The 27339-nt window shown below is 45.5% G+C and overlaps 1 protein-coding gene across 1 annotated transcript in view; it reads right to left on the reverse strand.

Moving 5' to 3' along the window:
• LOC122942238 (ephrin type-B receptor 5-like) overlaps window positions 1-27339 on the reverse strand; it is a 114209-nt gene that overhangs the window by 39566 nt on the left and 47304 nt on the right. The window contains exons 5-7 of the mRNA XM_044299741.1: window positions 9193-9351; window positions 6723-7055; window positions 644-768 (exon numbers count right to left, since the gene is read on the reverse strand). Coding sequence (XP_044155676.1) covers window positions 644-768; window positions 6723-7055; window positions 9193-9351 — 617 coding nt within the window. The remainder of the gene's footprint in view (window positions 1-643; window positions 769-6722; window positions 7056-9192; window positions 9352-27339) is intronic.

Below are 27339 nucleotides of genomic sequence, written 5' to 3' on the forward strand. Positions count from 1 at the left end.
ACAACGGAGGCCTAAGAGTGAGAATATTCTAGAATTGCACCGTTTAGTGATAAGACTGGTAAATGTCAGTTTTGTGGACAAGAACAGGCATTTCTACAATCGGCCGCCCGTTCCGTTCCGCAAATTGCGGAAAGGCACATGGTCGGCTTTCTTTTTTTGCGGATCCGCAGTTTGTGGACCGCATAAAACGACACGGTCGCATGCATGTAGCCTTAGGCTACATGCACACGACCGTATGTTTTGCGGTACGCAGATTGTGGACCTGCAAAAAAAGACGGATGACATCTGTATGCCATCCCTTTTTCTTTACGGATCCATTGAACGGACAAGAATAGGACATGTTCTATTTTTTTCCAGGGCTACGTAATGGACAAACTGATGCAGAGAGCACACAGTATGCTGTCCGCATTTTTTGCGGACCAATTAAAATGAGTCCGCATTGTATCCGCAGAAAAAAAAAAACGGACACGGAAACAGACAACAGCCGTGTGCATGTAGCCTTAATCTATCACCCTTGTACACTGCACATGCACTGCTCTGCCCTTAGGCTTCTGCCCAGTTGGCTTGTACAGCACGTGACCCCCAGATGTCTCCGGGAGCAGATGTTGCCGGTGGTCGCGGTCACACACGATGCGGCAGGTACCTTTTCACGGTAACGCAGCTGATAATCCAGAATCTTCCCGTTGGGCTGTTCTGGCTCCGGCCAGGTTAAGGTGATGCTCTGCATGGACCGGCTCACCTGGTGAATGATGGGAACGGCAGATGGGACTGGAATGGAGAAGATGAGACATAAGTGGAGAGAAGAGAGAAGCGGCGGCGCGCGGGGGGGGGGGGGGGGGGGGCAATAGAGCGGAGAAGATGAGACGGAACATATTTTCCTGTGTATCAAACATACACAACATGGAAATCCACAGAAAGCCTGCGCTCTGCGCGGCGACATGTGACTGCGGGGAGGGGGGACGCTTGGCCGGAGCTGTCACTTTGAATTTGGGTCAGGGCATCACCGCCTCTTACGAGACCCCTCACACGGTACAGAGAGAGCGTCACAAAGACAAATTCTGTGAGAGTGCAAGGCCTGGGGGAGAAAGAGAAGCGCAGCGAAAGAGCTGCAGATATCTAGTGTTAACCCCTGCCGGACCCGGGGAGCTTGCTGGGAGTTGTAGTATGCCATGCAAGAGACTCCTGGATACTTTAGCTAAGGCTCCAATGGCGACTTCTGGGGCTTTGCAACCGTTGCTGAATCTGTAAAGTTGGAAATTTTGCAACCGGTTGTGGCGCCATGGCTTCAGGCTAGGGCAATAAGTCGCACGCCACATAGGGTACAACTACACCGCTACATGTGTCACGGGACTATGTTTATAATGATAGTCTACGGCGTCGCACAGCCACATGCAACATGTTGCGACATCTTGGATGGACTTTTTTGCGACTGTCATGTCGAAATTGCAGCATGTCGGAAGTCGCAGTGCATCACCATAGACTGTCATTACAAAAATTGTCGCGCGACTTTTATGCCATAAGAAGTTCGCCGCGTAGCCCTAGCATTGACGCCCCATTTGTAATCTGTAACCATGGAGACGCATAGGTTTGCATACGAACTGCATACACAGAACACTAGCAAAGATGCTTCATTTTTTTAAATATATTTTTAAGAGCATAAATGCACAAACAAAAATACTCAGTGCAAAAGTTTACACGCCCCATCCTTTCTCCCATTCTATGTCACCGTGGAGACCCAGCCTTTTTGCAAAAATCATCGATTTGTGACCTAATCCTTTTCGGCTGTTGTAAAACTACTTGCGATTTTCCAGGCATGCTGGGGGTTGTAGTGTCAAACCCATGGGAGGACAATCGGTTGTGTGCTCCCGCTTTTGCGCAATGAAGTATCACAAAGTGTGCCTGGTGTGGTTTAGGCTATATGTATTTTGTGGTCCGTAAACATGAATCCGCAAAAAAAAAACGGATGACATCCGCGTTGCATCTGTTTTTTATTTTTGCAGATCCATTGTAACACGTTCATGTGCAGGAGCCTTTAGGGCTCGTTCACATGAACGTATTTTGCATTCCGTCTACGTGCCATTTTCTGCATACCGCCTACATGGAACCATTCATTTCAATGGGTCCGCAAAAATGATGAGTCCTGTCCTATTCTTGTCCATTTTGCGGACAAGAATAGGCATTTCTATAATGGGCCTCCTGTTCCGTTCCGCAAATTGCGGAAGGCATCCGTTTTTTGCGGATCCGCAATTTGAGGACCGCAAAAAACGGCACGGTCGTGTGAACGAGGCCCTTATCCTGAGATTCCAGATTTAAGAATAGAATGATAGAACTACAGTGAAGACTGACACCCCCATCATGAATTGGTAAACCCATAAGTATATTTACACACCATTCAGGTTGGCATTGGGTGGCGCTGATGACCCCTATGGGCGCTCATATAAATGGATGATTTACATTTTTTTTTTTAGGGGTGGAATGCTTATTAAACCCCCCCCCCCCCCATAATCAATTACAGGACGGGTCATCCGGACTCTCAGCTCCGCTCTAAGTGTGAACAGATCACAGACACAACAAGTAGGCGACATGAGAAGAACTTCACAGATCTGCTAGGGGGGGAATTCTCGCTTCTCGGGTCCAGCCAGGCGTGAACGTTCAGGGCTCCCAGAATCATGGATCCAGGCGCCGATAAGCAAAGGGCGGCGAAGAGACGGCACATTTATGTCATTTTTGTGCCAAGCTTGTCATGGTATCCCCTATACACAAACAATATCAGTCAGAAAGAAAAAAAAAGTAACAATTTCTACTTAACTGATACAAAATAATCATAATAATGAAAAGGTAACATAATAACAAAGCACGTGAACAATAAACAAGGCGCATGAACAATAAACAAGGGGCGTGAACAATAAACAAAGCGCGTGAACAATAAACAATGGGCGTGAACAATAAACAAGGGGCGTGAACAATAAACAAAGCGCGTGAACAATAAACAAGGGGCGTGAACAATAAACAAGACGCGTGAACAATAAACAAAGCGCGTGAACAATAAACAAGGGGCGTGAACAATAAACAAGGGGCGTGAACAATAAACAAGGCGCGTGAACAATAAACAGGGCGCGTGAACAATAAACAGGGCGCGTGAACAATAAACAGGGCGCGTGAACAATAAACAAGGGGCGTGAACAATAAACAAGGGGCGTGAACAATAAACAAAGCGCGTGAACAATAAACAAGACGCGTGAACAATAAACAAGGGGCGTGAACAATAAACAAGGGGCGTGAACAATAAACAAAGCGCGTGAACAATAAACAAGGGGCGTGAACAATAAACAAGACGCGTGAACAATAAACAAAGCGCGTGAACAATAAACAAGGGGCGTGAACAATAAACAAGACGCGTGAACAAAAAACAAGGCGCGTGAACAATAAACAAAGCGCGTGAACAATAAACAAGGGGCGTGAACAATAAACAAGGCGCGTGAACAATAAACATGGCGCATGAACAATAAACAAGGGGCGTGAACAATAAACAAGGCGCGTGAACAATAAACAAGGCACGTGAACAATAAACAAGGGGCGTGAACAATAAACAAAGCGCGTGAACAATAAACAAGGGGCGTGAACAATAAACAAGACGCGTGAACAATAAACAAAGCGCGTGAACAATAAACAAGGGGCGTGAACAATAAACAAGACGCGTGAACAAAAAACAAGGCGCGTGAACAATAAACAAAGCGCGTGAACAATAAACAAGGGGCGTGAACAATAAACAAGGCGCGTGAACAATAAACATGGTGCATGAACAAAAAACAAGGGGCGTGAACAATAAACAAGGCGCGTGAACAATAAACAGGGCACGTGAACAATAAACAGGGCGCGTGAACAATAAACAGGGCGCGTGAACAATAAACAAGGCACGTGAACAATAAACAAGACGCGTGAACAATAAACATGGCGCATGAACAATAAACAAGGTGCGTGAACAATAAACAAGGTGCATGAACAATAAACAAGGTGCGTGAACAATAAACAAGGTGCGTGAACAATAAACAAGGTGCGTGAACAATAAACAAGGTGCGTGAACAATAAACAAGGCGCGTGAACAATAAACAAGGCGCGTGAACAATAAACAAGGCGCGTGAACAATAAACAAGGCGCGTGAACAGTAAACAAGGCGCGTGAACAGTAAACAAGGCGCGTGAACAATAAACAAGGTGCGTGAACAATAAACAAGGTGCGTGAACAATAAACAAGGCGCGTGAACAGTAAACAAGGCGCGTGAACAATAAACAAGGCACGTGAACAATAAACAAGGCACGTGAACAATAAACAAAGCGCGTGAACAATAAACAAGGTGCGTGAACAATAAACAAGGTGCGTGAACAATAAACAAGGCGTGTGAACTTTTGTAGTCAATACTTTTAATGCTTGACTAAAAAAAGAGTCAACTTTGCAACTAATTCCTAAAAATAATCTCCCCCCGTTTTGTGTATACAGCTCCCATAAACAATGACGTGTCTCCGTGGTTACAGACTATATCAACTATAAAATAAAACACGTTTTGTGTCTGCAGCTCCCACGCCCCCGCTGTGTGCCGCCATAGATTCTGTAAGACTATTTGCAAACTTAGGCCTCTTTCACACGACCGTATGGCTTTTTGAGTATGTTGCGGTCCGTTTTTCATGGATCCGTTATTCTTTTTTTTTTTTGGTTTCCGTTGTGGTTCCTTTTCTGATCCGTTTTTCCGTACGGCATATACAGTAATTTTCAATAGATCGTTCCGCAAAAACGGAACGGATACGGGAAGACATAGGCCTCATGCACACGGCCCTTGGGCGCTTTCACTTGACTGGGTCCGCAATTCCGGAGATGCGGAACGGAGTCACGGAACCGAACACCGGAAGCACTACGGAGTGCTTCCGTGGTGTTTCTTTCCGTGGTTCTGCACCACAAAAAAATATGACATGCCATATTTTTTGGCGGTGCGGACATACCACGGACCCATTCAAGTTGAATGGGTCCTGCCCGCTGCACAGATTTTCCCCGTGCATTGGGGACCTGCAATTGCGGTCCCCAATGCACGGAACGGCCACACAACAGCCGTGTGCATGAGGCCATACGGATGCATTTCTGTATGTGTTCAGTTTTTTTTTTTTTGCAGACCCATTGACTTGAATGGAGCCACGGAACGTGATTTGCGGGCAATAATAGGACATGTTCTATCTTTCAACGGAACGTAAACATGGAAATGTGGAAACGGAATGCATGCATTCAGTTTTTTGGGGGGCGGAACCATTGAAATTAACGGTTCCGTATACGGACTGTAAAAGGAACAAAAAAATAGCGCTCAGTAAACGTTAAAAAAAGGTTGTGTGAAAGAGGCCTTACTTTTATTTAGGGCTCGTTCACACAAACTTTTTTTCATAACTGTATACTGTATATGCTGTACGGAAAAACGGAACGGAACTGGAAACACTACTGGAAAAAATAAATAAACGGAAAAAAGGATCCGGGAAAAATGGCCCTGAAAACACTGAAAAAGACATACGGTCGTGTGATGCATTAGGAGCAATTGCAAAAAAAATATTAAACCCTTTGCGATGCGCGGTTTGTACAAATGTGGCAGAGTCCGGGCACTGCTCCTAAAGAGCCATGACAACCGCTGATGACGCACATCAGGACTTGTCACCCAGCCTCCGAAAATCTCTGAATGGCATATATACCAACATCATCAGGCAGAGTTACATCCCCCACTACTGCTTTGCCCGTGTGTCAGTCTTCACTGTCATCCTTGCATTCTATTCATGAACCAGTAACCCCCAGATTGAAGAGAGAGTACAAAACTGTGTTGGCACGATTCTTCTTGTAGGAGAAACGCAGGGTCAAGGGGCCTCGTAGTGGGCAAACATAGACCCCTACCAGTGTAGGCTCTTAAAGGGGTCCTTCGCTTTAGACAGTCCTTTTTATAAGATACAGTAAGGACCCCCCCCCCCCTTCATAAGATGATCGCAGGGCGTCCCATTGACGTACCCCCAGCGATCAGTTTAAACGGGTGGTCTGAGATTTTTATATTGATGACCTGAGGGGGGGGGGGGGGGTCCGACATACGAGGCCAGTGACGCCAGGCTCATCAGTAACCTGGCCTCAGTGCAGCTCAGTCACATTGAAGTGAATGGGGCTGAGCTGCAATACCAAGCACAGCCACTATCCACATGATGGCGCTGTGCTTGGAAAGATGCAAGGAGAATGCAGCCTGATTGGCGGGGGTGCCGGGTGATGGACCCCCACAGATTTGATATTGAGGAATTATCCAGAATTTCGGAAAACCCCTTTAACTTGGCAGCGAGTGTTCAATATCCCAACAGCGCCTCCACAGGGGGAATGAAGTATTACAAAGATTTCATTGAAATCAATGGGATAGGGACATGCTGGGTCCTCCGGAGACACATGGTTAATATTGATGGTGGGAAAATGTTACTTTATAACATTAAACTTCTAACTCTTTTGTTCTGCTCTCTGAATGGAGACAGCAGTGTAAAGAATGGGGGTTTCAATTCTTGTTGCCATGACTGCAATTATTTCTTATCACACATGAAGTACATGTGAATGTTCTTGCCCTCCATTCTTTACACTGCAGGCCGCCTCCACAGAACTGGATAGAAATGGACCTTCCTGTAGATGACATAGTCCCTCCAGTCCAGGCCTCCTGTTCAACCACTCACCTGATTGGCTGATGCTGACGTTCAGCGACGCGTACTTGGGCTGTTCGACGCTCATCTCCGACACCCGGTTGGTTGCCTGCACCTCTAGAGCATAGACCACCCCGGGCAGAAGTCCTGCCAGCTGCACCCGAGTCTGGGTGAGCCCCACCTGTCCAGGTCTGAATGTCACCCCATCTCCGCAGCGGAGGCAGCGCCCGGTCACACACTCCTTACACGCCACCGAGTACACCAGCTCCGGGCGACCCCCCATGTCTTTCGGGGACCTCCAAGTCAGAGATACGGATCCAGGACCGGTGACCTCATAATTCAGGTCCCAGGGGGCTGACGGGGGTCCTGGAAACGGCCAAAGGGGATCATTAATTATAGACATTCAGAGCTGTAATCGTTCAATCACAACTACTACTATTATTATTATTACTAGAAACTGATGGGGGTTGTCACCCAGCTTTCCCAAAATCCTGAATGGCAGACTCTGAAGGGCCGGGGACAACCCTCCCAATAGGACCTTATGGAACAGAGTCTATGGGGATTTGACTTTCTGGTTGTTTTGGGAAAACTTCCAGGAGCGAAGACGTCTCCAGATTTCTGGTAGTTGTCGTTTTCGGAGTTTGAGGGGTACAGTACAGATGCAGATTTAAGGTCTGTTCATCTGTCACTGTTATGGGGGCACTGGGGCTGTCATTGCTATAGGGCTACTCTAGATGCCACCAATATGCAGGAACTGTGGCTCTCACTGTTAGGGGAGTACTACGACACCCATTCTTATGAGGGTACTCTGTCATTGCTATGGAGGTTCTGTGGTTGTCACTATTATGAGGCATTGACATTGTGGTAGTAACTGTTGTAGAGGCGCTGTGGATGTCACTGTTATGGGGGCACTGTGGATGTCACTGTTATGGGGCACTGTGGATGTCACTATTATGGGGGCACTGTGGAGGTCACTGTTATGGGGGCACTGTGGATGTCACTGTTATGGGGGCACTGTGGATGTCACTGTTATGGGGGCACTGTGGATGTCACCGTTATGGGGGCTCTGTGGATGTCACTGTTATGGGGGCACTGTGGATGTCACTGTTATGGGGGCTCTGTGGATGTCACTGTTATGGGGGCACTGTGGATGTCACTGTTATGGGGGCACTGTGGATGTCACTGTTATGGGGGCACTGTGGATGTCACCGTTATGGGGGCTCTGTGGATGTCACTGTTATGGGGGCACTGTGGATGTCACTGTTATGGGGGCTCTGTGGATGTCACTGTTATGGGGGCACTGTGGATGTCACTCTTATGGGGGCACTGTGGATGTCACTGTTATGGGGGCACTGTGGATGTCACCGTTATGGGGACACTGTGGATGTCACTGTTATGGGGCACTGTGGATGTCACTGTTATGGAGGATCTGTGGATGTCACCGTTATGGGGACACTGTGGATGTCACCCTTATGGGAGCACTGTGGATATCACCCTTATGGGGCACTGTGGATGTCACCCTTATGGGGGCACTGCGGATGTCAATGTTATGGGGGCACTGCGGATGTCACCCTTATGGGGGCACTGTGGATGTCACCCTTATGGGGGGCGCTGTGGATGTCACCCTTATGGGGGGCGCTGTGGATGTCACTGTTATGAGGGCACTGGAGATGTCACTGTTATGGAGGCACTGTGGATGTCACTGTTATGGGGGGCGCTGTGGATGTCACTGTTATGGGGGCACTGTGGAGGTCATCGTTATGGGGGCGCTGTGGATGTCACCGTTATGGGGGCACTGTGGATGTCATTGTTATAGGGGCACTGTGGATGTCACCCTTATGGGGGCACTGTGGATGTCACACTTATGGGGGGCACTGTGGATGTCACCCATATGGGGGGCGCTGTGGATGTCACTGTTATGGGGGCACTGTGGATGTCACTGTTATGGGGGCACTATGGATGTCACTGTTATGGGGGGCACTGTGGATGTCTCTGTTATGGGGAACTGTGGATGTCAACCTTATGGGGGGCGCTGTGGATGTCACTGTTATGGGGGCACTGTGGATGTCACTGTTATGGGGGCACGGTGGATGTCACTGTTATGGGGGCATGGTGGATGTCACTGTTATGGGGGCACGGTGGATGTCACCGTTATGGGGGCACTGTGGATGTCACCGTTATGGGGGCACTGTGGATGTCACCGTCATGGGGGCACTGTGGATGTCACTGTTATGGGGGCACTGTGGATGTCACCGTTATGGGGGCACTGTGGATGTCACCGTTATGGGGGCACCGTGGCTGTCTCTTATTTGGGGGCACCTTGGTTGTCATTTAGGTCATACGTCCAGGTACTGTCTGCTCCACGTTCTGACCATGGCATCTCCGTGAAGTTGCTCCCCTAGGCAGATGCCACGTTGCCTGTATGATACCCTGGTTCTACTAACACTAATAATAATAAGAACCATCATTGATACCTGAGATGTTGGGACGACCTGCGACTCACCAGTGCACTGGGACTCCGGAGGTTCCTCCGCGATGCGGTAAAATCCCTTATTACAGACGCAGCTAAAGGCCCCTGAAGTCGTCGTGTTGCTGTTGGCTGGGCAGACATGGCAGTGAGCAGCCGCTGCATCCAGAGGACTGTAAGTCCCAGGTGGGCATGCTGTGGAGGAAAAGCAAGACATTTTGTATCCTTTGCCAACATCACAGGTGTAGCAGAGCTGAGAATGTCAATTACCAAGAGGATCTGCTGTCTTTAATTGCACAAGGGAAAACCTATTCCATTAGGGGTGTTATTAAAAGAAGCGCACCACAGCAAGCTCAGCTCTGCTACATCTGTACCTCAATGTATACTCTTTTCTGATCATAGGCAAAAGTCCCTCCATTTGCATGAATAATGTTAGAGAGTAACAAAGGAGTTTGTGCTGACGCTGCAATATCTTAAATGCAGTATATTGGTAACTGCTATATTTGCAAAATGTGCAAATGACACGTTTAGCTCTGCTACATATGCAAATGCCAGCTACTTCTGACAAGCTCAGCTGTAAATCAATTGAAAAAAAGTGCCTGTGCTAGATCAGACAAACTCATCGGCGCTACACTTGATAAACCCAGATCTGCTTCAGCCTTGTTCCCTTGGAAAAGCTCAGAAATTCAAGGACAAGGACAGCTCTACTACATCAGACACAACTCAGCTCTACTACACCAGAGAAGCACAACAATAGTATGTCTATCAAATTCAGTTCCTTTATATCAGAGTAGATTAGGGCTGATGGTAGAGATGAACTCGGCTCTGCTGCATCTGACAAGTTCATAAAGGGTTCCATTTGACAAACTGATCTTAGTTGCAGGTGACAAAGTCATCTCTGCTGCATTTGACAAGCTGCACACTGCTACTTCTGCAAACTTGGTCCTAATTATTTTAACAGACCTGACCCTTCTAAAATAAGAAAAGCTTGCCACTGCTACATTAGAGCAACTCAGCTCTGCTACACCTGAAAAAACAGTACTGGCACATAGCGGTATGTCACATTCAGCTCTACTACTTCACACAGAGTTACCACATAGATTTAACTCCTGGGCCCCAATGCAACATTCGTAACAGGGCCCATCTATGTACCATTGGTGCCATTTTATGTGGCAAATGGGTTGTGGGGTAGCACAGACTCTGCCACCGGGTGCGACTGCAATCTCCGCACTTCCAGGAGATGCACCCCAATAATTCAGCACATTTTCCACTGACAAAATCAGCTACATTGGGCAAGCTTTGCACCGCACTTTCTTCTGACAAGCTCAGCCCTGCTACTTCTGACAAGCTCAGCCCTGCTACTTCTGACAAGCTCAGCCCTGCTACTTCTGACAAGCTCAGCCCTGCTACTTCTGACAAGCTCAGCTCTGCTACTTCAGACAAGCTCAGCCCTGCTACTTCTGACAAGCTCAGCCCTGCTACTTCTGACAAGCTCAGCCCTGCTACTTCTGACAAGCTCAGCCATGCTACTTCTGACAAGCTCAGCCCTGCTACTTCTGACAAGCTCAGCTCTGCTACTTCTGACAAGCTCAGCCCTGCTACTTCTGACAAGCTCAGCCCTGCTACTTCTGACAAGCTCAGCCCTGCTACTTCTGACAAGCTCAGCTCTGCTACTTCTGACAAGCTCAGCCCTGCTACTTCTGACAAGCTCAGCCCTGCTACTTCTGACAAGCTCAGCCATGCTACTTCTGACAAGCTCAGCCCTGCTACTTCTGACAAGCTCAGCCCTGCTACTTCTGACAAGCTCAGCCCTGCTACTTCTGACAAGCTCAGCTCTGCTACTTCTGACAAGCTCAGCCCTGCTACTTCTGACAAGCTCAGCCCTGCTACTTCTGACAAGCTCAGCCCTGCTACTTCTGACAAGCTCAGCTCTGCTACTTCTGACAAGCTCAGCCCTGCTACTTCTGACAAGCTCAGCCCTGCTACTTCTGACAAGCTCAGCCCTGCTACTTCTGACAAGCTCAGCCCTGCTACTTCTGACAAGCTCAGCCCTGCTACTTCTGACAAGCTCAGCTCTGCTACTTCTGACAAGCTCAGCTCTGCTACTTCTGACAAGCTCAGCCCTGCTACTTCTGACAAGCTCAGCTCTGCTACTTCTGACAAGCTCAGCTCTGCTACTTCTGACAAGCTCAGCTCTGCTACTTCTGACAAGCTCAGCTCTGCTACTTCTGACAAGCTCAGCCATGCTACTTCTGACAAGCTCAGCCCTGCTACTTCTGACAAGCTCAGCTCTGCTACTTCTGACAAGCTCAGCTCTGCTACTTCTGACAAGCTCAGCCATGCTACTTCTGACAAGCTCCGCCCTGCTACTTCTGACAAGCTCAGCTCTGCTACTTCTGACAAGCTCAGCCCTGCTACTTCTGACAAGCTCAGCCCTGCTACTTCTGACAAGCTCAGCTCTGCTACTTCTGACAAGCTCAGCCCTGCTACTTCTGACAAGCTCAGCTCTGCTACTTCTGACAAGCTCAGCCCTGCTACTTCTGACAAGCTCAGCCCTGCTACTTCTGACAAGCTCAGCCCTGCTACTTCTGACAAGCTCAGCTCTGCTACTTCTGACAAGCTCAGCTCTGCTACTTCTGACAAGCTCAGCTCTGCTACTTCTGACAAGCTCAGCTCTGCTACTTCAGACAAACTCAACCTTACCACAGCACCAGTTGACCTCTAATACCTAAAATTAATTTCCGTGACAAAGTCAGCTCTACTGCTTGAACAAGCTTTGAATTCCTCCACATAACAAACTCAGCTCTGCTATATCTGAATAAATATAGTGAAGAAAACATGTTATTTTCAGCTCCCAGGACCCTCATATAAATAATTGGGCAGTGCCAGGACGCGGCTGCCCGGGATTCCCCCACTGCCTCAGCATTAATTAGCGCTCGGTCTGGGGCGCTTCCATAGTCCGGGGATGGGATCTGGGAGATGGGTCAGGCAGGAGTTTTCCATCTGAGTGATCGCCAATGACCAGGGGGCACTGCCCGCGCTAACTGTCCCCCCTCAACAGCCTCTAATTACAGCAATTAATACAAGGTTCAGTGCAAATCACTGCAAACTGGGAAACACTCAGCTTGTTCATGAAGCTTCTATGTAATGACTGCTTCCCTTAAAGGGATTCTCCACTTTTTTTTTTTTTTACATAATTTCATTTTCAGGTCTGATATTCTGCAGGGGAAATATTTTATTATATCTTTATAGCAAGCAAAGGTGTTTTGTTGTTTTTTCCTGATACAGAGCTCCAAAACTTCTGCATAGGCATACAGAGGAATAATAAACTTCTGAGTAACTGCAGCTACCACTAGGGGGAGCTCAAGAGCCGACTTCAGAAGCAGGATGTAATAGGATAATGCTGACAGTGCAGTACAGAAATACTGCAGTGTGTTGTACAAGTGATCTCTGGTTCAAGTCCCCCAGCGGGAGTAGAACAAAGTCATAACATTTGCAAAACAATAAATAAATAAATAAATAAAAATACAGATAGTAAAAGTATAAAAACATTCCCACCCCAAAAAACAGAATCCATGCAAAATATCACATTATTCATCCTGCAACCTCCTGCACCCCAGGCATTATGAAACTACAACTCCCATCATGCACCCTTGCTTGGCTATTCTCTCAACACCCACAGAAGTGTAAGGAACATGCTGGGAGTTTTAGTTTCACAGCAGCTGGAGTGCCGGAGGTTGCTAATTCCTGTGATAAAGAACGGCAGAATTCCTGTTTTATGGTCACTTCGATTCCCCCCCCCCCAAAAAAAAATTATAATAAGTGATCAAAAAGTGATATGATCCCGAAATTGTACCAATAAACCCAAGGCTTTACTAAAAATAGTAAAACATAATAAAAAATTGTATTTACAAAATTGGACATTTCCGTAATCACAGTAATCCACAGCATACGTTTCTTTTTTAGAGGTAATTTTTTAATGGGGCGTAATGAAAAAAAAATATTTGAAGTTCTCAATCCATTATACAGTGCATTAACCCCTTCACTACTTGCACGTACGATGTAAGTTGGTGCTTTAAAGATGGCTACTCAGAAGCTGAGCGGGCGCCATAGCTGCTGGTTACCCGCTGTAAGTCGCGAAATGCCCAAACTAACCAAATATAAAAGTTTCTATCCAGTGAACTGGGGGCACTTTAAGGACTGGGGGCCCTACCGGGTCACTATAAAAACTGGTGGTACTACAGGGGGACACTGGGAGTAAGGACTAAGAGTACTGGGGGTATTTCGGGGGGGGGGGGGGGCATTATAAGAACTGTTGACAGTACAGGGGGCACTACAAGGACTGGGGACACTAAAGGAGAGCTCTATAAGGACTGGGAGTACTACAGGGGGGCACCATAAGTATTAGGGGTACTACAGGGGGGCACCATAAGAACTTTTGGCACTACAAGGGGCACTATAAGGACTGGGGGTACTAGAGAGGGCACTATAAGAACTGTTACCACTACAGGGGGCACTATAAGGACGGGACAACAGGGGAGCACTATAAGCACTGGAGGCACTACAGGGGGCACTAGAGGAATGTGAGCACTACAGGGCGAAGTTTAAGGACTGGGGGCACTACAGCGGAACACTATTAAGACTGTTGGCACTACAGGGGTGCACTATAAGGACTGGGGGCACTACAGGGGGACAGTTTAAGGATTGTGGGCACCACAGAGTCTTACTATAAGGTTTAGGGGTACTATAAGGTCTGAGGCACAAAGAGGGGGACAGTTTAAGTACTGCAGTCACCACAAGGGAGCACTATAAGGACTGTGGGCACCACCGGGGGATACTATAAGGTTTGGGGCACTATAGGGGACACAATAAGGTGGGACAGTAAGGACTTGGGGCACTATAGGGGGCATCTTAACTACTGTGGGCAATATAGGGGGCATTAAAATTTGTGGGGGCACTGTTAAAGGGGTTATCCAATTTCACAAACAGCCCCCCTCCCATGTGCTGGGCCCCTCATAGGTAACATACTTACCCCACTCCCTGCTTCGCTCCTCGTCCCCGCACCGCCGCTGCTGCTTCTCCCTGTACATGGATGAAAACATCCGCTGTTGGGGGGGAGCAGCCAATGGCTGACGGGGACAAGCCTGCCTAACGTCATCCGCGATTCTAGGGAGGCTCGTCCGCGCCTGCCATTGGATGCATCGCCCCCGACACCGGATGTTTCCATCCGTGTACAGGGAGAAGCAACAGCGGCGGTGCGGGTAACAGGAGCGGTGCAGGTAGCAGGGTAAGCATATTACCTGTGAGGGGCCCGGCACATGAGGGGGACTGTTTATGAAATTGGATAACCCCTCTAAGGGGACCTAATACTATTGGGAGTTCTATAGGGGTGCCTTATTAATACGGGGGAGGGGGGTATAGAGAGGCCTTATTATTAATACTGGATGCACTATGGTGGGCATAGTGGTCGACTTAGAGAATAAATGGGCCATATGCATTGAGGCTTGGACCCCAGATCTTTTTAGATCCTAACAACCCTGAAGTCAATCAGTCCTACAATCTGTAAGCAACAGGATCTAATCAGTGTTCATAGAAAGCACCTTCCAGCGCCAAATACTGTGCCCCCAGTGCCAGCCGAACTGACCCCAGAGTCAGACACAGATCTTTATCATCAATCAATCAGATCACTTACTGTGCTAGAAAATGAAAGCAGGACTCTGACTTCTCTAAGCCCCATCATCCCGGTGCTAATATATGTTGACCTGAAATATTTTTGCAATTCAGCTCATGAGAACAGATTTTGGAGACCACAGGGACAGGACGTCTTGTTTGATTCACATACGGTACATACACACACATTGTCCTATACAAACTGGGACTCGTCTCACATTACTCAGCTGCAGGGACAGTATACAGATCTCATAGGGCTCCATAGCAAAACATAGCATGAGTCACCCAGTTTCACAGTATACGTGAGTCATTCAGTCCCAGGCAATGCAAAGCGCCATGATTTCTGACAAATTAGCATTATTTTTAAGCAGAAGAAAATGTAATATAAAAAAAATAAAAATTTGAATAGATGCTTTAGAAGTATGGTGATCATTCTGGAAATCATTTTTATTAATGTATTCACACCAGAAAACTGGCAAAAATACATTGACATCTGCTTTCCATAAAAGCAGGCCGCCTGCAGCCACCACTAGGGGGAGCTCAGTGTATAAGGATGTATACAGTTATTCTTTACTGGAATAGAAAATATCTCATTACATTGAGCTCCCTCTAGTGGGGGCTGAAGGAAGATGCAATGTTTTCTCCTTGGGAAAAAGGTGTTCAACAAAAAAGCCAAAAGTGACATCCCAGCTCACATTTTTTTGTATGAATTTTAACCCAACCTATTGTCTCAAATAATATACAGTATACAAATGATACTGCCATATAGTGCTCAATTTACAGTATACAGATAATGCTGCCATCATATAGTGCACAAATATACAGTATATAAGTAACACTGCCACCATATAGTGCCCCCATTATAGAAAGTATACAAATAATAGTGCCTCTACTCTATATAATGCTGGTGGTGCTCGGTCACTGAACACAAATGGTGGCACCCCCTTTAATTTTGGGTTCTGCAGCAGGGTATATGTTGAGGTCACATTAATTCTGGGTGGCATCTCCCCTTGCAGTGATATAGACTGCCCCTCTGGCATGGTAGCAGTCATAGTGATGCTGGATATCCCCCTTTGGTAGGGATCATACAGATGCTGGATATCCTCCTGTGGTAGTGGTCATGTAGGTGATGGATAGCCTCCTGTGGTAACGATCATACAAATGCTGGATATCCTCCTGTGGTAACGATCATACAAATGCTGGATATCCTCCTGTGGTAGCAGTTATATAGGTGCTGTATATCCTCCTGTGGTAATGATCATACAGATGCTGCATATCCACCTGTGGTAACAATCATACAGATGCTGGATATCCTCCTGCGGTTGCAGTCATAGAGATGCTGGATATTCTCCTGTGGTAGGGGTAATACAGATGCTGCATATCCACCTGTGGTAACGATCATACAGATGCTGGATATCCTCCTGTGGTAGTGGTCACACAGATGCTGGATATTCTCCTGTGGTTGTGGTCATAGAGATGCTGGATATCCTCCTGCGGTAGCGGTCATACAGATACTGGATATCCTCCTGTGGTTGCGGTCATACAGATGCTGGATATCCTCCTGTGGTTGAGGTCAAACAGATGCTGGATATCCTCCTGTGGTAGGGGTCATACAGATGCTGCATATCCACCTGTGGTAACGATCATACAGATGCTGGATATCCTCCTGTGGTTGCGGTCATACAGATGCTGGATATCCTCCTGTGGTTGCGGTCATACAGATGCTGGATATCCTCCTGCTCTTTCATCTTAGTGTTGTATTTCAGAAAAAGTAGTTTTCGGCTGCTGTACATGGGAGATCCATCACCCTATCCAGTCCTAGACATTCTCCATGGGGGAGATATCTGGTGATTGATCTGGCTATGGGAACTGCTGGAGACCCTCATGCAGCAGCGTAACAAGGCAGGGGGCATTTGGGGCACGCTCCCCGGGCACAGAGCCTGGGGTGGCTGTGCTCACCTGCCAGGCAGTTAATTTCCATTGTGCAGCAGGAAGACGTCTGCTCCCTTCTTCACCGTTCTGCTGATCTTCAAAAACAAGAATGAACCTGGATCACACCTCCTCATGCTATACTTTGATCTAATAACTTTTTCTCAGCATAATTAAGATCGCTTCTCAGCGTCATAATTAGTATACTGCCCCCTATGTTGCATGCTTACATGAGGCATTAGAACACATTTTGATCAAAAAGCATCAGCCCAGTCACCACGACAAGGTACCTCCTCGAGTTGGTTCTTTCATTTTTTGCATGGTGTACTGGTACCGCTATGTTACCTAGGATAGATTTTATTTGTTGGGACTGGGTGAGTATAGTTATGCACTGGGTGGAGTTAGAAGAGTGGCTTAGTGTAAAAAAAAAAAACTTGTGGCGGCACGTTATGCACATCACTGAACTTTTCCCACTTTATGTACTTTAACTACAGCTCTATTTTTCCGTATGCAATATGTAGAGTTCACATAATACTGCTGTCATACAGTGCCCAGTAAATATACATTAATGATACTGTCACCATATAGTGTCCACCCAAAGTGGTTGGTCCATCTCACACATTGTTGGCAGATTGCTAGGATATGCCACCAATGTCAGATAGGTGACGGTCCCCATAGTGAACGAGTGCACAACACCCAAATGCAGCCACCTCTCCATTCACCTCTATGGGAGTTCTGGAGATTAATGATGAGCGGCATAGGCAATATTAGAATTTGCGATGTTTAGCGTATTTTTGGCCGAATATTCGCCATCAATTCGAGAATTTGTGATCTCCAGTCATTGTTTACTTGATTGCGAAAATCGGCAATGTAATATATTCACGATAAATTCGCGATTAGGATATTCAACACTATTCGCGAATGCGAATATATAGCACTATATTCTAAATATTAGCGAATTCTCGAAGTGGCGATATTCGCGATTAAAATTCGCAATTTGAATATTCGCACTCAACACTACTGGAGATAGCCATGACGGTGCTCGGCTCTTTTGTGAGCTCCCATAGAAGTGAATGGAGAGCATGCTGCGTTTGCGTGGGGTACCCTCATTCACTTTGGGGACCCTGTTCTACAGACATGTGCCGATCCCCGAGGTGGGATAGCGATATGCCACCAATGTGTGAGATGGGTCCTTTAATATGGAGTTTTCAAACAATACTTTGTAGAAGAGTACATATAATTCTGCCATATACTTCCAACTTCCAACATAATACCACAGTTTTAATTTGCCCCTAAAATAGGGGGCGACAAAGAGCACCAGAGAAAGCTATATCAGCGTGAGAGAAAGGCATGATGGTCGGGATCATTCTCCTCCTGAAGCCATTGGTGTTGATAGGAAATGCGTCTGGAGAGGTTCAGTCTTCTGCCGTCTGATCGTCTCTACAAATAAGAGAATTGCAATCTCCACAGCACATTGTGCGTTTCGGCCGGAACTGCAGCCTCGGTGACATTTTATTCTTCAGAGAAGCAGAAATCTGTTCACGCTTTGGGGCCTATGACCTAGATTCATCATCGGAAGATAAATGTTTCAGTTTTTTTTCTTTTTTTCCCCTTGCCATAGGGAATACAGGAAGAAAAGAAGCGGACCGCGCTCTGCCTGATGTTGTGATCATGTAAAGCAATGAAGGCATGAATATTTTATACAGAAAAGTGGAGTTTAACACCGTGTAGGCCTGTTTGATTCATCTTGGTCGATGTGTCAAAATTATGGGGGGGGGGTTTCTCGAAATTGCAAAATTACAAAGGAGAAGTTTTGCAAATGCGTAACAGATGAGTGAACAACTGCAACGAGCCTGGTCTGTAAGTAAGACATTGAACTTAAAGGGGTTCTCTGGTTTACAACACCCGTTTTCAAATACTTTGGAATTCTGGGTTTCTAAAGAGGGGGTAGTACTGCAGAGAACCTGCTAAGAAAGCCTCTAACTCTGGAGAACTCGGCACGTCCATGTAGTTCTGATCGCAGGTATGGACTTTGCTGCAGAAGGAAACGGTCCCCAGAATAGTGACAGATGTGGTGCTGATGCAGTAGAAGAGTAGTCAGGACAGGAGCCAAGGGTCATCACCAGGAAAGCGGTCAGGAAGCGACAGGCTGAAGGACGAGATAGGAGTGTAGTCAGGAATGGGGCCAAGGGTCGGGGCCAGAAAAATGAGGTATCAGATAAAGTATCCAAGAGTCAAGGCGGAGGCATTTTTTATAATCATGGCCAATCGGGAGTCAAAACCGGGAACAACAGAACAAAGAACAACAGGCAGGACAAGGTGATGAACCTCCGTCAACAGGCAAGGACGTCATTTTTTGTGCACCAGTTGTATTAGCAAGCAACCTGATGCCACATCCTAAACCAGATGGTACATGGCAGAGGACAGGAGCAAAAAGCAGCAGAAGAGGAAGCGCCTGGTTACCAAGTCAGGATGCAGTGCTGTAATTAGTGCAGCATAATGCTTCATTTACCATATGGTGGCGCTGCAGGGTAATTCAACACTTTCTGTCAAGTTCCATCTCAGATCACAACTGAACGATGGAGCAAGCTGTCATTTGCTTTATATATATATATATATATATATATACAGTTGCAAAAAGTATGTGAACCCTTTGGAATGATATGGATTTCTGCACAAATTGGTCATAAAATGTGATCTGATCTTCATCTAAGTCACAACAATAGACAATCACAGTCTGCTTAAACTAATAACACGCAAAGAATTAAATGTTACCATGTTTTTATTGAACACACCATGTAAACATTCACAGTGCATGTGGAAAAAGTATGTGAACCCCTAGACTAATGACCTCTCCAAGAGCTAATTGGAGTGAGGTGTCAGCCAACTGGAGTCCAATCAATGAGATGAGATTGGAGGTGTTGGTTACAGCTGCCCTGCCCTATAAAAACACACACCAGTTCTGGGTTTGCTTTTCAGAAGAAGCATTGCCTGATGTAAATGATGCCTCGCACAGAAGAGCTCTCGCAAGACCTACGATTAAGAAATGTTGACTTGCATAAAGCTGGAAAGGGTTATAAAAGTATCTCCAAAAGCCTTGCTGTTCATCAGTCCACTGTAAGACAAATTGTCTATAAATGGAAAAAGTTCAGCACTGCTGCTACTCTCCCTAGGAGTGGCCGTCCTGTAAAGATGACTGCAAGAGCACAGCGCAGACTGCTCAATGAGATGAAGAAGAATCCTAGAGTGTCAGCTAAAGACTTACAAAAGTCTCTGGCATATGCTAACATCCCTGTGGATAATTAAAACTAAAGTTGAGTTCTTTGGAAGAAACACACAACACTATGTGTGGAGAAAAAGAGGCACAGCACACCAACATCAAAACCTCATCCCAACTGTGAAGTATGGTGGTGGGGGCGTCATGGTTTAGGACTGCTTTGCTGCGTCAGGGCCTGGACGGATTGCTATCATCGAAGGAAAAAATTATTCCGAAGTTTATCAAGACATTTTGCACGAGAACTTAGGGCCATCTGTCCACCAGCTGAAGCTCAACAGAAGATGGGTGTTGCAACAGGACAACGACCCAAAGCATAGAAGTAAATCAACAACAGAATGGCTTAAAAAGAAGAAAATAATCCTTCTGGAGTGGCCCAGTCAGAGTCCTGACCTCAACCCGATTGAGATGCTGTGGCATGACCTCAAGAAAGTGATTCACACCAGACATCCCAAGAATATCGCTGAACTGAAATAGTTCTGTAAAGAGGAATGGTCAAGAATTACCCCTGACCGTTGTGCCCGTCTGATCTGCAACTACAGGAAACATTTGGTTGAAGTTATTGCTGCCAAAGGAGGTTCAACCAGTTATTAAATCCAAGGGTTCACAAACTTTTTCCACCTGCACTGTGAATGTTTACATGGTGTGTTCAATAAAAAAATTGTAACATTTAATTCTTTGTGTGTTATTAGTTAAGCAGAATGTGATTGTCTATTGTTGTGACTTAGATAAAGATCAGATCACATTTTATGACCAATTTGTGCAGAAATCCATATCATTCCAAAGGGTTCACATACTTTTTCTTGCAACTGTGTATATATACAGTACAGACCAAAAGTTTGGACACACCTTCTCATTCAAAGAGTTTTCTTTATTTTCATGACTATGAAAATTGTAGATTCACACTGAAGGCATCAAAACTATGAATTAACACATGTGGAATTATATACATAACAAAAAAAGTGTGAAACAACTGAAAATATGTCATATTCTAGGTTCTTCAAAGTAGCCACCTTTTGCTTTGATTACTGCTTTGCACACTCTTGGCATTCTCTTGATGAGCTTCAAGAGGTAGTCACCTGAAATGGTCTTCCAACAGTCTTGAAGGAGTTCCCAGAGATGCTTAGCACTTGTCGGCCCTTTTGCCTTCACTCTGTGGTCCAGCTCACCCCAAACCATCTCGATTGGGTTCAGGTCCGGTGACTGCACCCCATCACTCTCCTTCATGGTCAAATAGCCCTTACACAGCCTGGAGGTGTGTTTGGGGTCATTGTCTTGTTGAAAAATAAATGATGGTCCAACTAAACGCAAACTGGATGGAATAGCGTGCCGCTGCAAGATGCTGTGGTAGCCATGCTGGTTCAGTATGCCTTCAATTTTGAATAAATCCCCAACAGTGTCACCAGCAAAGCACCCCCACACCATCACACCTCCTCCTCCATGCTTCACGGTGGGAACCAGGCATGTAGAGTCCATCCGTTCACCTTTTCTGCGTCGCACAAAGACACGGTAGTTGGAACCAAAGATCTCAAATTTGGACTCATCAGACCAAAGTACAGATTTCCACTGGCTTTTTTCTTGCCATAATACAAATTCTAACAGTCTATTCAGTAGGACTATCAGCTGTGTATCCACCTGACTTCTCCACAACGCAACTGATGGTCCCAACTCCATTTATAATGCAAGAAATCCCACTTATTAAACCTGACAGGGCACACCTGTGAAGTGAAAACCATTTCAGGTGACTACCTCTTGAAGCTCAACAAGAGAATGCCAAGAGTGTGCAAAGCAGTAATCAAAGCAAAAGGTGGCTAATTTGAAGAACCTAGAATATGACATATTTTCAGTTGTTTCACACTTTTTTGTTATGTATATAATTCCACATGTGTTAATTCATAGTTTTGATGCCTTCAGTGTGAATCTACAATTTTCATAGTCATGAAAATAAAGAAAACTCTTTGAATGAGAAGGTGTGTCCAAACTTTTGGTCTGTACTGTGTGTATATATATATATATATATATACACATATACACTGACGAGCAAAAGGGTAACAATGTTTTGAACTTTTGACTTTCAGGCTCCATATCTCACCATCCACTACAGCTTCGAACGTGAGACTCCCATCATTTTATAGGCAACCATCTTGGCTATGTCATACATACATTGGACTTGCAGCTATTTGGGATATGATTAGTTCTACAGATTCTAGTTGCGTAACTACATTGTTACTGTTTTGCTCCTGGTGGTGGAACAATCTTTTTCTTCTTGTAGACTACAAATTACCACCTGCTCTCACATTCCCTAATAGCTCAGTGTGTTATTAGATTGATTCCCAAGTGAAAGGTCACTGGCTGGAATCCAGGAGCAGCCATGAAGAAGATTTCCCAAGAAAAGAGAAACAGCATCATCATCCAGCTCATCCATGGTGGAATGTCGACTAAGAAAATTGCAAAACTGCATCATGTGACTTGCATGACAGATGGAAGAATAAGAAATGAAGTCCGTCCATCCATTCCAAAGCTAAGAGATGGACGTCCAGACAAAATATCAGAGTCAACAAGTTGGCTCATCACAAGGTCTATCAGTTCTGGCGTGACAAACACAGCAGTGGAGGCGGCTCATATGCTTCCTAATAGTGAGATCACAGATGTCCATGCAAGCACCGTGCGACGCACATTACACAAGTCTGGAATGGTGGGCTGAAAAAAGGTGAAGAAGCCTCGACTTCATTATCGTCTTAAGAAGTGTCGGCTCAAGTTTGAAAAAAGTACGAACAGTGGAAAGTAGAAGATTGGAAACGGCTGATTTGGAGAAATGAGAGAAAAGTCAATAGACTGGGCTCTGATGGGTGCAAATGGGTATGGAAGAAACAAGGGAAAAGGGGCTAACGGATCGAGAAATTGATGGAACTGTCAAGTTCAGTGGAGGAAGCCTGATGATATGGGGTTGTTTCACAGCCAAAGGTGTTGGATACTTGACCAGGATCGATGGTGGTCTCCAGGGGCGTACATAGAAATCACTGAGCTCCATAGCAAGAATCTAAATTGGGCCCCCATTATCCTTTTATAGCTCCTCCCACTACCCATTCCAGGCTTCTCTCTATGTTCCATGAACTATTCTTGCTGCTGCGTTTTATAACTTATGCCACCAGGGCCGGATTGTATTACAAAACAGCCCTGGCACACAAAAGAGGTATAATAGATGCAGTGTCTACAGATGTATAGTATATACAGCAGAGTACTGATATATGATGTACGAGGTATAATATATGCATTGTGTACAGATGTATAGTATATACCATAGTGTACTGTACTAATGATATGTGAGGTACAGGGTATAATTTATGCAGTGTGTATAGGTATATAGTATATACAGCAGTGTACTGAAATGTGAGGTACAGGGTATAATAGATGCAGTGTGTATAGGTAAATAGTATATACGGCAGTGTACTGAAATGTGAGGTACGAGGTATAATATATGCTGTGTGTACAGGTATATAGTATATACCATAGTGTACTGTACTTCTGATATGTGAGGTACAGTGTGTAATATATGCAGTGTGTACAGGTATATAGTATATACAACAGGTACTGACATGTGAGGTACGAGGTATAATAGATGCAGTGTGTACAGGTATATAGTATATACCATAGTGTACTGTACTTCTGATATGTGAGGTACAGTGTATAATATATGCAGTGTGTACAGGTATATAGTATATACAGCAGGTACTGACATGTGAGGTACGAGATATAATAGATGCAGTGTCTACAGGTATATGTTATATACAGCAGTGTACTGATATGTGAGGTATGAGGTATAATAGATGCAGTGTGTGCAGGTATATAGTATATACAGCAGTGTACTGATATGTGAGGTATGAGGTATAATAGATGCAGTGTGTACAGGTATATAGTATATACAGCAGGTACTGACATGTGAGGTACGAGGTATAATAGATGCAGTGTGTACAGGTATATAGTAAATACAGCAGTGTATTGACGTGAGGTATGAGGTATAAATTACAGCTCATACCTCACTTATCAGTACACTGCTGTATATACAATATATCCGTACACACTTCATCTATTATACCTCGTACCGAACATATCAGTACACTGCTTTATATACTATAACTCTGTACTGTGACACAGTGAGGGGTTTTGTATGGCAATGCAGGTATTTTCCTCCCAGCATGTGCGGCTGGGCTGGTTTCCAGCCAGGTGATTAAAATACCGGAACGGAGTTTAAGTACCGGTCCAGGTTTTGGCCGCGCCTGGCTGTCCTTAAATAGGCAGCTGGGCTCAGCAGAGATGTCTTTGTTTTTGGGATCTGAGGCTTTGTGCCGTGCTGGGGAAACAGGCCCCCTAAAGCCTGCTGTGGACCACTGGAGGCAGAACTGCCAGCAAGGTGACTTATGTTATATGAAAGTTCCATTGTGTGTGAATTAACACCAAGACTGCAAAGTTACGTGCTGTTTTGTGCAATTGCCTCGAGTGTGAATAAACACTGATGTTTTGAATTAAGAACTTGTATTTTGCCTCTGTACTGCGCTCGCTTACCCTATCTACCAGAGCGAAACCCCACAGTACATATTGCATCTATAATACTCTGTAATATATGCTGTGTGTGTATATATATATATATATGTATATATTAGTGTTGGGCGCAAATATTCGAATTGCGAATTTTAATCGCGAATATCGCCACTTTAAGAATTTGCTAATATTTAGAATATAGTGATGAAGGGTGAGGGGGTGTCGGGGGCTGTCGGGGGGCTCTCTCCCTCTCTATCGGGGGGCTGCAAAGGCGCAGCAGCCCCCCGATGGGAGAGGGAGGGAGCTCCCTGACCCTGACCGCGGAAAGGAAGACTAAGAGTCACCTCTGCTGCGGAGGATAAGTTCATCCGAGTCACCAGCCTCAGAAATCGCAGGTTAACAGCAGCTCAGATTAGAGACTAAGTCAATGCCACACAGAGTTCTAGCAGCAGACACATCTCTAGGACAACTGTTAAGAGGAGACTGTGTGAATCAGGCCTTCATGGTAGAATATCTGCTAGGAAACCACTGCTAAGGACAGGCAACAAGCAGAAGAGACTTGTTTGGGCTAAAGAACACAAGGAATGGACATTAGACCAGTGGAAATCTGTGCTTTGGTCTAATGAGTCCAGATTTGAGATCTTTGGTTCCAACCACCGTGTCTTTGTGCGACGCAGAAAAGGTGAACAGATGGACTCTACATGCCCGGTTCCCACCGCGAAGCATGGAGGAGGAGGTGTGATGGTGTGGGGGTGCTTTGCTGGTGACACTGTTGGGGGTTTATTCAAAATTGAAGGCATACTGAACCAGCATGGCTACCACAGCATCTTGCAGTGGCATGCCATTCCATCCGGTTTGCGTTTAGTTGGACCATCATTTATTTTTCAACAGGACAATGACCCCAAACACACCTCCAGGCTGTGTAAGGGCTATTTGACCATGAAGGAGAGTGATGGGGTGCTGCGCCAGATGACCTGGCTTCCACAGTCACCGGACATGAACCCAATCGAGATGGTTTGGGGTGAGCTGGACCGCAGAGTGAAGGCAAAAGGGCCAACAAGTGCTAAGCATCTCTGGGAACTCCTTCAAGACTGTTGGAAGACCATTTCAGGTGACTACCTCTTGAAGCTCATCAAGAGAATGCCAAGAGTGTGCAAAGCAGTAATCAAAGCAAAAGGTGGCTACTTTGAAGAACCTAGAATATGACATATTTTCAGTTGTTTCACACTTTTTTGTTTTGTATATAATTCCACATGTGTTAATTCGTAGTTTTGATGCCTTCAGTGTGAATCTACAATTTTCATAGTCATGAAAATAAAGAAAACTCTTTGAATGAGAAGGTGTGTCCAAACTTTTGGTCTGTACTGTATATATATTTATATACTTTTTTTTTTTTGGGGGGGCCAGTTCTCTTAAAAAGTTCTTGAAAAAATGGAGGTCTCTTGTCAGCAGCATCTCTTGTCTAGCTATTTTACCACATAAAAAAAATGATCAGAAGTGCTGCATTCCAGGAAATTTCTATGAATCCAACGATAACTCACTTAGGCACTTACTGTATTTTTCGCTCTATGAGACACACTTTTTTCCCCAAAAAGTGAAAGGAAAATGGCAGTAAATCTTATAAAGTGAATACTAATGAGCACTTAACATAGTAACATAGTTTATAAGGCCGAAAAAAGACATCCAGTTCAGCCTGTTATTCTGCAAGTTGATCAAAAGGAAGGAAAAAAAACAAAACTGTGAGGTAGAAGCCAATTTTCCTCACTTAAGGGGAGAAAAATTATTTCTCGACTCCAATCAGGCATCAGAATAACTCTCTGGATCAACGACACCTCTCTAGTATCTATAGCCTGTAATATTATTACACTCCAGAAATACATCCAGGCCCCTCCTGAATTCCTTTATTGTACTCACCATCACCACCTCCTCAGGCAGAGAGCTCCATAGTCTCACTGCTCTTACCGCAAAGAATCCTTTTCTATGTTTGTGTACAAACCTTCTTTCCTCCAGACACAGAGGATGTCCCCTCGTCACAGTCACAGTCCTGGGGATAAATATATGATGGGATAGATCTCTGTACTGACCCCTGATATATTTATACATAGTTATTAGATCTCCCCTCGGTCGTCTTTTTTTCTAAAGTGAATAACCCTAATTTTGATAATCTTTTAGGGTACTGTAATTCCCTCAGTCCCGTAATTACTTTAGTTGCCCTCCTCTGAACCCTCTCTCGCTCTGCTATGTCTGCCTTGTTCACAGAAGCCCAGAACTGTACACAGTCCTCCATGTGTGGTCTGACCAGAGATTTGTAAGGTGGCAGGACTATGTTCTCATCTCGGGCATCTATGCCCGTTTTGATGCAACCCATTATCTTATTGGCCTTGGCAGCAGCTGCCTGACACTGGTTTCTACAGCTTAGTTTGCTGTTCACTAAAATTCCTAGGTCCTTTTCCATGTCAGTTTTACCCAGTGTTACTATTTAGTATGTACGGGTGACTTGCATTATTCCTTCCCATGTGCATAACCTTACACTTGTCAGTGTTAAACCTCATCTGCCACTTCTCTGCCCAAGTCTCCAATCTATCCAGATCCATTTGTTATGGAAGTCCACTGGAGGTGGTGAGCTAGCTCTGCTAGCACTGGTATTACTACAGTATCAGGATGTAGTGCACATAAGCATGCACCATCACCTGATATTGTGCGATCTCAGGTCAGAGTGCAGCCCTACAGGAAAAACGTGCTGGATCTCCCGAGTGGTGGCGCTGTCCAAA

The sequence above is a fragment of the Bufo gargarizans genome, chromosome 6, assembly GCF_014858855.1.
Source record: "Bufo gargarizans isolate SCDJY-AF-19 chromosome 6, ASM1485885v1, whole genome shotgun sequence".
NCBI classification, from domain to species: domain Eukaryota; kingdom Metazoa; phylum Chordata; class Amphibia; order Anura; family Bufonidae; genus Bufo; species Bufo gargarizans.